A 13,678-nucleotide genomic window follows, 5' to 3' on the forward strand; every position below is an offset into this window, starting at 1 on the left:
CTTCAGTTATTACTATTAGGATCTTTTAACAGTTTTTGTAGTCCATGACTTTTCTCTAGGTTCCTTATCCAGATGAGTATTAAGAATCTCGGTTTTATGGAAGCAAACATCAAGGTCTCGGCTAAAAATTTGAAAATATGCAACCATCTCTAAAATCGTAGAGGTCAAGATCCATGGTGAAGGCCCCAGAGTAAGGCTAACTTGATGTAAGCCTGGTATATTATAAGCATGTTGACTCATGTTGACATACTTTTTTTCAAGCTAAACAAATGTCAAATGAACAGGTTTTTGATATTTTTTATTGCTTTTAAATGATTTTTCTCTACAGGAAAACAGATCTTATATATGACTCAAAACTTCACTCATTCTACATGTACAAAGTGCAGAGTAATCTCTCTCACATGATAACAATATATTATTTCTATTTAATAGTATACATGTAGATATTACCAGGTATGTATTGATTAGCACCCAACAACAGATATATATTATGTATATGTACACCATAGCAGACGAAAAAAAAAATTGTCTACCATGTTGCTTAATTTACAAAAGGGAAGCTATTTACAAAGGGGACCAGGCTGTTCTTTATCTTATCACAGTAACAAGGTTTTATTTAAAGCAGACAATGAATAAGGATAGAAAATGTAACATAAACTTCACTCGCTTAAATCCCCTTTATAAGAAAAAAAATAAAGCAAACGTCAGTACCATAAAAATAACATACATGTAAAACTGAACATGCAGAATGGCACTGAAATCATCAATAATTTCAAAGAAATTCTACCCAAATCTAAGAAATGAAATGTTATTTAGATTAATAATTACCAATTCGTAACCGTTAATTGATTCGTTGATGAGATAAAAAAAGTTAAGACACTTGATTTTCATTATGACAAAATTTACAGATGGAGATTCTACATAAATTACCAGTTATCTCCCCCTGGAGCAATTCTTGTATTGGAATAAGCTCAATCAAGGAAAATGGAACTTTTTCATAAAAATTTCAAACTGAATGATGAACTGTAACGCTTATATGGATTTTAAACATCAAGGGTTGAAAATATTAGTTAATATAAGCTTTAAAACTATGACACTGAAAGCAAGTACTAGAAATAATATTGCAATGATTTGATCGTTAAAGCTGTGAAACAAAATTAAGGCCAAAAGAAGAAATAGTCTTGTTTCCTGTCCCCTGACCGAAAAAAATAGGGTAGGTAGGTAGCGAAAAAATTTTATTTTGAGAAAAAATTTTATTTTCAAAATTCAATGAATGCAGGACATATAACAGATAATAAAAATAAAACAGTATGTTTAACAGTTTACAAAGCAAGTTTGTTAATGAAGATTTATAAGGTAAAAGTATCCTGTACACTTGTGATGTATTTAGTTCTATGAATATTGTTGGTCGACTACAGTATTTCAGGAAAATACCCCCCCAAAACGAAAATGTAATAAAAACTTTTAGGGTCGGAGGGTAAAATATAGGGTAGGTCGGGTGACAGGAAACAAGAGTATATTTTATTTTGGCCTAACAACAAAAATTAATATCGATAACAAAACAATAAAAGCAACAAAGTATTATTACTAACCTACATAACCTGCAGGTGGTTGTTTTCCACCCATTGTTGATTAAAGAAAAATCAATATTATGACAAAATATACAAGTCCTCCAACTGTAAGAGTTATCTTTCTTTGTGTTTATTGTTATGCGGGGTGGGTAACATCAAACTACTTGATAATGCCCATGGTGTGACTGTGTGAATGGTTAATGGAGATGCCCTATAGTTCACAGATAAAGAGTACCTGTTCCCTTCATCAAATTTTGTACAAGAAGCACTCTGTGCTGCAGATATAGACACACAATACATATGTACAGTTGCAAGTATAAATATTAATAAGATTTAAAAATGACATGCACATGCTACAATGAATAGCAAATTAAAAGAAAATTGCACTGCAATAACTTATATTTATAAGATATTTCTAAAATTGTATTGACTTCAATACGACTTTCTTCAGCATTCTTCACTATCAAATTTGTAGATACATCTATTCTTGTGTGGCACCAATATATTTGTGTCAGTTTTTACATTCCATCCACTTAAATCAATCAAGCTTCTTCTAATAATCACATATTGAAGTCAATACTAAGAGATCTTAAACAATACATAAACAGAAAATTAGACTGTACACCAGTATTCAGTAATTATATTACTAAAGTAATTAACGACATTCCTCAACAACTGAATGAACCTGATTTCAAACTGATGAGAAAACACTCGAATGACACATGAAGTATATATTACAAAAATGTATCTTATCTGCGCATATTTACAAATGAATGTATATATACATGATTTCTACGTTTGTACAAATAATGTACAATCTCATGCCAGCGTTACACTCTGACATGGGCATCTATCACATCACAGCCAGCACAACCTTGGTTAAACAGTCACTGATGTCTGATGGATGAATTTGGTGTCCATTCCATGATGACACCCCCGTTTTCTAGATTGACATAACTGACTAAACCTCTGTTAAAGAGGAACTTCATCAGAATTCTTTGGACATCAGTCCCTGGTTCTTCTTATACTTGTGGGATTATTACCACCACAGCAATGGGAATAATCACGAGGGTTACCTGTAGATGCTACTACCAATACGGAAGCGTCGTGTCCACTTTGTTCCATGGAGCAAACTGAGTCCACTCCACATTTCTAAGTTTGGAGATATCATCTATTGGCTTCAAAGGTTTGACCTCCTCCTCAGAAGGTTTGGCATCTGCTGAGAAAATTTTGTAATTTTTCCCTTCATTGTTATCCCAAAACTGCTTTCCATCTGCTTCGAAGCAGACGGCAAATTCCATCTTCTTCTGCCGGTCGAAGTTTGTAGGCACTTCAAATTCGAAAGAAAATGTATCGAACACAGTGTTAGTATCAGAATATGGCACATAGTTAGATTCCACATCCATGTGTGTCTCCCAAGAATCAAAAGTGCATCTCAGAAACACTTTCTTTTCAAAAGATAAATTTTTAACTTTAACGGTTCCAAGGACTGTATAGTCTCGAATTATGACATTTTCCAACGAAACACAATATTTCTCCAATTTGTCTCTGAAGGAGAGGTAGTCCGAGGCTGGTTGTTTGAAATCGAGGACAAGAGGAGGTCCTGAACAGACCCCAGCTGTAGCCCCTTGTGTTATGGACTCCAGAATTTCGGGTTTTAGTCTTGGAGGTACATCTGAAGGTTCTGTCATGATTTTAACAGTTGCAAGAGCAAACCCTCGATTGTCTGCAAACGAAACTCTTTTTTTCCCCTTTGGAGAAGGAGGGGTGGGTGATTCGCGTCCAGATGAACATCCTGAAGAAGATTCGACATCTTCTTCTTCGTAGCTGTTACAGCGCTGAATTATTGACTTGGGTGGTTTCTTTTCAGTTTCATTCTCCATTAGTTTGACTTCAGCTGCTGTTTCTGAGAACGAAAACACATTTCTATTTGAGTCGTGTACAGGTAACTTGTCACAGTGGCTCGATAATATCTGCTCCAGCATAGAAGCTGGTGGGCTTGTAGACAGAAGATAAGTTGCATAATCCACAGGCATGGTTTCTTGATAGGTAAAACTGTTGGATAGTGTTCTTAGCATTTGGAAATCTGAAGAGAAAAAAAAAGAATCCATTATCAAAAGCATGCATATATATTTGTAAGCTGTGAAAGATTTCATTAAACAGAAATACTTTTATAAAGCATGCAGAATATGAAAATACTAAGAATAGCTACAACATAGACCACCGCGTACTTTGTTTACGTGTTCGGAATAAAGGACAATTAAATTATAGTCGTAGTTCAATGACTATATAACTTACTGAATCCTCCCCATTTTTATTCTTTTTCTACCTAATGTATCCCTCAATTTTTTTTCAATAAAATGAGTCAACAACAATTTGCTGACATTATTTATGTAAGAACATAAAAACATCTGAGATAAACAATTTAAAATATGCTAGTCAGCAAGGTCACGCTATCTATTTTTTGTTCTATAAATAAACCAGACAGGGAGCAAACAACTGCGTAGTACTTATTATTGCAACACAGTGTCTCCTTTTTAAAGATAGCCTTGTCATCAAAATTACAGTTCTACCCATTCATTTCATTCAGTTGTTCTTATCCATTGTTTACCTGATCATTCTCACTTTTTAGTTTATTATTATTTTTTTTTTGTAATAAGAATCAAGGGTAAAATATGCATGCCTGAATCATGTTGACATTTACAAGTGTTTATAAGCTTATCAGCCAATCCAAGTATTTCCCTTTCCTGAACATTAATAACCTGACCCTTCATCTTTACTGATGCTAAACTGATTTCATTTACGGATATGAATAAAACCGCTTACAGCACGTTACACTACCCGCCTTACGTCATGTATGCCATCTCTGAGTGAAAGGGGGGCTTTAGACATGTTAGATGTTATTTAATAACTAGTGAATTTGTTGAAATAATTCAAATATATTTACAAGTACGCATTACCAGAATGAACAAAAATATATTTCCCAATAACCCTGACAATAGGAAAATCTCAACTGTTCTGAACCTCAGTTCCTCCATCAGAAAATGCAATCATATTCAACTGACAATATTATAATGAAAAGCAAAAATGTACCTACTGAAGACTATATCAGTTAATTATCCATCTTGTACCACCTGCAAACATAGGGGTATAGACACAAAAATTACTATAAACTAAAGGAGCCGACAAAGAACCAGTTGACAAAGATTAGGGGAAAACAAAACCCTTGCTCTCTTTATATATGTTATACCATGTACTATCTATTCATCATGTTTATACTCAGAAAGTCCAACGGTTTACATACAGGTGTTGATTCTCATCCAACTAGCTGTCACAAATAATAAACACTCTTGTTTATGAATCTTTGTTGATTTTTTCAGATAAAAACTTGATGAAACAGGTACGTTTGATGTTCTACCCATGTAAAGGTATTTAATCAGGTTAAAGTATGGAACGTTCATTACACTTTAGTGTGAAAGTCCTCCGAAGCATTGAGCAATGAATGAATTGTCCTGACATTACTTTCAGTGATAGAGAAAGCACTAGTACTATTCCCATCAGTAATGTCTGATGTGAGTATGACCTCTTTTCCAATGACATATTCCACACAGGTAGCAGGCACTGAACAACTGCACTTCATGGTCAGATTTAGCATCAAGGTCGCTTACATGTGTATCGTGCCGCGTGAATGCATGGCCGCAGGTAAATGTATCAACAAGCAAAATAGTTGTAACCATTAATTAGAAAATAAAGAATAAGGTTACATACACAGACATGTGCTCGACTGGTCATGCTTTAATTATGATTCAGAAATTTAAAAAAAATTAAATTTATTTTAAAAATATGCATCTTCAAAGACTATTGAAGATGACAGGTTCTAGAAGAACATATGAAAGTGAATGTTTAATTAATATTCAAATTTTGAATACCAATGCTAAATAATGTCAGCGAATTTAAAAATTATAGTCCCAATATTTTTTATAGCATATTGAGTTTGAGATAACAAAGTTTGGTTGTAAAAAAACCCAACCCACTCTGTCTTTTTTTTTAACAGGAAACAATTGTATTTTTAAAAAAAAATTGCTCAAAATAATGACAGCATCTAACATGTCTAACAAACAGACAAACCTGCAACAACAGTGACCAATTTTAAAAAGCTCAAAGATGTCAGCTGGGATTGAATGCTAATTTTGCTCAATGTGGTAATAACTAATAAAGGAGTGCTGATCCTCATGGTATGACTGGTTTAACCTTGGTTATTTAAGGTGAGACTAAAATATAACTTTTAATCTGATCAGAGTAATGTACTTAATCATATTGAATAAGAATCTCTTTAAAGCTATTGTTAATAAATCTTGAGTATACTAAAGCCATAATATTAGATGACCAAGCATAATTTGTGGATACTGTAATGAAAGTATGTTGTAAATTATTTAATTTTATGACCATGATGACCAGACAAGCAGTCATATAAATCAATGTTATTCCAAGAACACCTGTATAATATGCTCATTTTTAATTTACTTAAATTTCCAATCTTATACAAGTTTATTGTCAGTTTGTCAATAGTCAATTTTCTAAAGAGAGGGGGGATGTCACGAGAAATGATGAACAGGCTCAGCATCTTTTCTGCATTGATTCAAAAGATAAGCTGTGCTTCAAAAACTTAATACAACTGTACATAAAACCATGATTAAAATTGATAAACCTGCACGTAAAACACAAAACAGACAAGGTTTTGCTTGCCGGTAGTTTACCGACAGCTCAGCGATATTAGGCTAAAAATATCGATATCTAACGTTAACGTTTAGAGTTATTCTTTGCATGTTTTATGGAAATAATTTATGCAACTGTGCACATAATTTACATGTACCTTACTCTCGATCTGTCATTAAAAATAAACAGCCATTTAAAAATTGTTTCCACTCAAGAATACCAATAGATAAAGCCTTTTTTTCCCTCCCATTTGATCAAATAACGATATTAACATGAGAGAAGTTGCATGTAACTACTTCCATCAAAAAACCCAAGGCCACAGGTAACACAAATGATTAAAAGCGACTCATAAATACATATCTAAAGACAAATACCTTATTGGATCCTGTATGAAATAAACACATGTACTTTTCTTCTGAATTATTCCACAAAATATCACTGAACATGTGTATTTCACCGAGCCTCCACATTGTTGACAATGTCAAGGACAGTTCGATGTTCACGTGTTAGACAGCCACTTATTAATATCGACCAATGAACACCGAGGAAAGTCGGCTGGTCTACCGGCGGATGGCACGTGAAATAATGAAACATGTGCAGCGCCTAACTTCATGCATGTCATAATTTCATTTAAAAAAAAGAAACTTAATTTTGTTTCAAAATTGATTTTTCCCTCGATTTGCATGTATGCACGTTAAATTGTAAGAAAGTCAAAATAAAAAAAAAAGATTAATTACTTTTAGCCCTATTAATTGTGTTTAGAAAGATCCAATTATTCAATCCACAGAAATTCAGTACACACAACCACAACATCGATCTCTGACCAAACTATTCTCTTTAGAAGTGGACAGGCTTTCGCCAACATCCATGTATAATGTAGGCGAAAACCTGTCCACTTCTCTAAAGAATATGACCACACATATAATTTCCCGACTTAAAACACTAACAGATCGAGTTGTTGACACAATTATATTGAAACAACTTGAAAGAATGGAAAAAATGAAATATATATGCTATAGAACCGATTACGCAAGAGATATATAAAAAATTAAACATGCAGTTAAACATAAAACAACCCGTTGACGAACAGCAACTTAAATTGTCTCTATAAACAACAATCCGTCTATAACAACTAAATCAGAAGTGAATCAAAATCCTTCAGTTAATAACATGCCTATATCAGTATACACCACGTATACACTTACTTCTCCATTTTTGTACCCGAACACCGTCACTGAATGATTTCACTCTGTTCGAAGCTCTACTTCCTTAAATTACATTTACAGAGTGAGTACAGTTCACTGCATGGTTGTGTCAATGTTTTGATGAGTCCGCATTGTGGCTTAAGTTTTCATAAAACTTAAAAATTAAACAGGGAAGAAGAACAGACACGTCTAACTATTTGTAATAATATTATGATGAGAAGATTATCTCTTCCTTACACGTTTTTTTCAGAATTACGTGTTTACTTTACTGTCTCTCCAGTTTTGTTTGAGCTATAATGAATTGATCGTGTTATAGTTGTCACCCCTCACACATTAATCACACCGGCATATATATATAACTTGAATAGCATCATCGATGAGAATGTAAAAAATGTTTGATAAGTAACGAATTATACTCAGATGGATGCGCAATTGTTTAAATTGTACTAATTTGATAGAAATATATTACAGTTATATTACTTGCAGGGTGCAATGAAAGTATAAATACCATTAATTACCTAAACAGTTGCAGATTGAGTAAAAGTTTCCTTCTAGGTAGCCCTGATAGACAAGCAGAATTTTCTTAAATAAATAGGCCATCAGCAATTTCAATGAGTGCCCTAATTTTCCGACCTTCACATAACAGACCCTGAAGCCATAATGAATAAACCATGCTAAACCGTCTCTAAACAGCTGATCTACAATTTTTAATAAACCTTCGACTGTTGTACAATGAGAGGACAGCCACGCGCCTACCATGCATACACCACTCATACTTGTTTCCTTAGCCCTATACTATCGCTGCCTAGCTATAAATACAAACGTTACTAGATATAAGTGTGAAAATCATTATTATAATGAAAATTATAGATTATAAGGTAAGCAGGTGTGCAAAATACAAAAAAAAAATAAATAATTAAATTATTAATAACACAAAATAGGTTATCAATAGTGATCGATCCTTACATATTCAGAGAACATATTAATTTTTAAAATATCACTATAAAAATAATCCATGTCACAGTCATATGTAATTCTACTGTTCAACTAATCATATTGAATAAGGCCATCTTAAAAAAAATGTTTGGTTACTCTCTCCCGACCAAATGACTAAAAATGGCCCGACACAAACTTTTTTTTTTCATTTTTCTTCTTTTATTCCTCTTATCCCGTCAACAAATATGAAAAATTTCCTGACGAGAAAAAAGATTTACCCACCTACATGTAGCTACCTACCGACCCAATAATTTTACCCTGAGTCGAGAGAGGGCAAGCAAACATTATTTTAAAGATGGCATAAATCTACAAAAATATATCTACTCTTCTCTTACGCTTGAAAACTCAGCATATGTATAAAATGTATATGGCTTCAAATTTCATTAAATAATCCAATAATAAATAAAATAAATCTTTGATTACTTTGGATTCATTTTATAATTAGTGGTGGTCAATGTTCGTGGACAACCAATGATGTGGGAATGTAATTTCGTGGGTACCTCGAACATAAAAAAAATTAATCGTTATTTTGACAACTTTTTCGTATACAAGGGGTGTTATGGTGACCCATGGAATCTACGGTCATTAGTTTTCAACAAACTTAAATATTCTATAGAGTGTTCGTCAAAAATAATCCAAAGATACAATTTTGATCCTGAGACTTTCTCTGAAAACTTTTTCCACTGCTTCATCACGATACGACCACCAGATACTCATGTGCATGTACACTGGGTAGACATATACTTGTGCATAGACTTTTAATATTCCATATATATGTACCGCCCGATCGTTCATCACCCCTCTGCACATACACAGACGAATTAAGGTAAATGAACTTAATGTAAATCCTTCGAATTCGACATAGAGATACAGTGACCCCTATCTGTGATTGAACTTTATAAAAAAGAACAGTTCGGGAAAATGAAGTATTATTAGTTACATAGTCTTTTAGTGACAGGGTATGGGATGATACCTGGTTAGTAAATTTCATACCTTATATATCAATCTCTTTTTGACATTTGGAAAGATTATTCAGTGCATTTTGAATTCAGCAAAAAGACAGAATTAAAGTATGAAATGAGAATAAAGTGAATGAATGAAGATGACAAACAGTAATAAATTTAAAAAGTCCATCAAAACAATACAAATCTAGAGAAGATCACACACGGACCTCTCTAAACAGCTGAGTGGGATCAGGTGCCATAAGGGAAGAAGTGTTCCTTGTCAACCCGTCACACCCACACTGTGCTCCTTGTCATGATGGAAGAAATGAGGAAAAAATTCGTAGACAGCTAAGTAAGTGTAACGTGTGCATATATATATATATACATACATGTACATGGTGAACAAGTTGAACCTTCAATATTTTTAACAAAATCATTTTAATTTTTGAATTAATTTAAACAAGAAAAAGTTTTCTTTGGTTTGTTAGTATGGAAATGTTGCACCTGTTGTGGGGGGAAATACACACTCGGTGTAAGACACTGTTCAGAACTCTACAAATATACAGATGGCTTGCTTAACGGCGTTAAGGTTTTTGATAAACAGCCATTGTTTTCTTAAGAGGTAAGGAAGGTAATATTCAATGGATGTAAACACAGTGAGTTAAATGAACTTGAAACAATATAACGGAAAGATGAAAGGAAATTAAGAATTAAAAGCAGAGCCCCTGAATTGGACACAATAGCGAAAAATTACATGGAATGCATTTTGATACAACATTGCAATATATCCCAAAGCTTCTTGCCAATTGTTTTATATTTATATCTGTTAAAATGTGTTAGAAATCTTGGCATTGACTCGACTCGAAAGTTGCCAGAAACTGAAATAAGTCAATGCAACATTACACTGCATTTATCACGTATATCTGATATTATTGTAGAATTATCTGCTCAACTTTACACTTAGGATTAAAGTCGAAGTTCATCATATATAAGTGAATATTTTCCCCCTTTCGAATTCATTTAATCGAGGACAATGTCATCCTTATTTAAATCAAATATCAGTGGAGGTTGAGCAAAACGTCGCAACAGGGAAGATGATTTTTATGTTTAGTTAGTCTGGGACATATATTGTCAACAAAAAAATATTACAAAATATAGATCTGTGATAAAAATAGCATTTTAAGGTGGATCATTACTATTTACTTGCTTACTTAATCCTCTTCATGCCAGATGGCACATAAGGCAGCCACACGGTCCCTCCACCCAGTCCTATCTTTTGCTTTTGTTTCTATTGCCTTCCTCGTCAACTCTATCGCTTTCAGTTCGCTTTCTGATGTTCTTCACCATGTTGTGTTTGGCCTGCATCTTTTTCTCTTGCCATCGACCGCCCGGATAATACTTTCTCTGATGGTATTGTGCTGGTCTTTTCTGAGCACATGACCGACCCATATTCACTTCCTTCTTCCAATTTCCACGACAATATGTTCTTGTCCTTACATCTCTCTGAGGTCGTTGTTGAACACTACTTTTGGTCACCTGATCTTAAATGATCCTTAGGCAAAGTCACAAACACTCTTCTTTTTCTTGCTCGGAGCTTCCAGCATTCTGATCCATATAGTAATGCTGATTTTACATTACTAAAGAAGATTCTAAGCTTTCTCCTAGTGGTCATATCGGAGAAGGTCCAAACTGGTTTTAAGATGGCAAACAAAGGACGGGCTTTGTTGATTCTTGCTCTGATATCCTCGTCAGTACCTTCTGATTTTGTTACAATTCTTACAACACACCTTCACATACCTGGGTAGCATTGAATCATTATTGCACCTTAAGATTTGCCTCAGAGTTTTCACAAGTCAGGAAATATTTTCCTAAAAAATCTTCCCTCATCTCTTTCAAAACAAAATCCAACCTTGCAATTAAATCTTCCCAGCAAAAGACAAACGGAGAATAAATTAAAAATAAGGCATACTATATCTCTAGAGTTAGAAAAGAATTCCATGCAAGAACATGTATTTGCCATGGAAATCAAAGACGTGAATCATGATCGAATTCGAAAACAAAACCAATTTACGAATTACAAAAAATGAATATTTTGTCCACTTGTCTGCAAACATTATGAATTCGAACATAATTTTGTCAGCAATAATATAATACTAGTAATATACTAGTTTTTTAATTTTATTTTGCAGCTACATGTACAATTTTGTGCATGCATAAAAATTAGAACAAGAACTGCATTGAATCTTTACAATAAAGAATACAAGCATACATTATTCAAAAAACTAATTTCAAATAAATATTGAGTTCAGTTAATTCACTTTCAACTGCCAAGTTCTGTTTCATTTTCATGATTACAGAGACCACAAGTAATCATGATGTACTCAAAATTAATTACCTTCATCAAGTCTTAACATATAAAATTCAAGGCCGAGTGTAAGACAATACAATCAATTACTAAAAAGCAGGCATCAGACACTTATGGTTGGTCAACCAGACAGCCACATATGTAAAAAACAAACATCCCTTGCGGGACAGACTTATTATCTAAGATACAATCAAGCCCTGGATCTTCTTGCTCAAGAAAAAAAATAAATGTCAAAAGATTTATATCATTTCTCTTCTTCTTTTATGACTATAAAAAGAGAGCAAATAAAGAAATTATACCTCATTGTGTGTAATGAATTTCTCGCTACGCAATTTAGAAAAATCCTAGAAGGACAGCCAAGGTGAATGAAAATTCTTAAACTAAAAATCATTTTAAGTCTTAAAGGATTTATATTAATTAAAACATCGGTATATACTTCCGATAGTATCGGACTTTATTTTTAAAAAATGTGAAACCCCTCCATAAACGAAAAAGTAGGAACTTTTGTCAATTTTCAAAATAAAAGCAAGAGAAACATGATGAAAATAAAGTACAAGAAAAAAAAATGAATAAACTGTGGCATATAGTTAAGAAACAGCGGATGGAATTTTATAAGACATACATATACTGAGGCATGAAATTAACTTAACATGAATTAAAAATATGGAATAAAAGATGAGGAAGAAAAACAAAACTATGATGAGCTAAGAGGAAAATTGAAAGGAGATCTGTTTCAATTCAGAATGGTAACAGACTGTGTTGCTAAATCAGCAAACAGCTGATATACATCAAAATAAATCAATGACTTGAACTTATTAAAAAAGTTAGAACTAAAAAAATATTTATTTTATTGTGTAAGCCAAACTTCACACCTAAGTACGTACCTTGATTCCATTGTGTAATGAGGATAAACCATTACAAATCATTTTCACGTTTTCTCTATGACAGAGTGCTTGTCCTAAAGTACAACGAACTTTCTAGAAAAACCCACTAGAGGCATCATGGGCATAGAACGCTAATATCAATGTATTGGTGTTTGTTATTATCGGCAACTGTCCCAATTACAGTAATAAGTGTTCAAATACACCGTTTGTTTTCTACTCTTTAAAATAAATAAGTTCAAGGTTATATTTTGCATGTTTGTTTGAATGAAATCAAGAATATATTTTGCATGGTAAAATTCCCTGTTCAATTCCAAACCACGGATAACTAATCAGAGGAGTTACATGTATGTATTCTTGTATCGAATCTATATGACAACATGACGTGGAAAGTAAATGAATGTTGAGGAAAATCTCCTTTCTCTTAAGTAGAATTGATCTAATACCTTTTATTATGTCAGACCTACTCTAAAGACATCCGTGTCCAAGTGATGATTACGTCTTATAACAATGATAATGATGACAGTCTACCTGATCAATATATAGGGCTCACGACGGGTGTGACAGACCCACAGGGGGGTGCTTACCCCTCCTCGGTATTAGATACCACCTGTGGGATTTCCGGGGGTCCTGTTTATGCCCTTTTCACAATTTTGATTTTTATTATTATTTTTTTTTTATATATCGATCTCTGTTCGTTTTCACCATGAACCTATTCACTTTATAAACAGAGAGACTCGAACTTTAGAACCTTCTAAAGCATATAAATTAAAATAGATAATTGACAAAACAAATTAATTAAGATCAACAAAATATGCTATAACACCTAAACAATTCTGATTTTTATAAATAAATCACTATGCAAATTCAACCTAAGACCCGTGGATTTATAATCAAATGAGGTTTCCAGATTAAAGATAACCTTTACAACAACAATAATATATTTATTCACCAATCAAGGGCCCTCAGGGGGCATGAACAAATTATTACAATATGATTA

General features: G+C 33.2%; 1 protein-coding gene across 4 annotated transcripts in view; it reads right to left on the minus strand.

Annotated features, from left to right (window-relative positions):
• Window positions 1–1,346: 1,346 nt before the first annotated feature.
• Window positions 1,347–13,678, minus strand: part of LOC134240296 (protein phosphatase 1 regulatory subunit 3B-like) — a 30,889-nt gene continuing 18,557 nt past the window's right edge. Inside the window, exons 1-2 of one of the 4 annotated variants that reach the window (XM_062722402.1) lie at window positions 7,493–7,513; window positions 1,347–3,657 (exon numbers count right to left, since the gene is read on the minus strand). In XM_062722402.1, coding sequence (XP_062578386.1) covers window positions 2,660–3,649 — 990 coding nt within the window. In that variant the 5' untranslated portion in view covers window positions 3,650–3,657; window positions 7,493–7,513 and the 3' untranslated portion in view covers window positions 1,347–2,659. Of the gene's footprint in view, window positions 3,658–3,869; window positions 3,889–6,661; window positions 6,813–7,492; window positions 7,514–13,678 lie in introns of those variants that run through there. The other 3 variants (XM_062722401.1, XM_062722403.1, XM_062722400.1) reach the window with 3 other exon arrangements.

The sequence above is a fragment of the Saccostrea cucullata genome, unplaced genomic scaffold (assembly GCF_032062105.1).
Source record: "Saccostrea cucullata isolate Sc308-1 unplaced genomic scaffold, CSIRO_AGI_Scuc_v1 ctg43, whole genome shotgun sequence".
Lineage (NCBI taxonomy): Eukaryota > Metazoa > Mollusca > Bivalvia > Ostreida > Ostreidae > Saccostrea > Saccostrea cuccullata.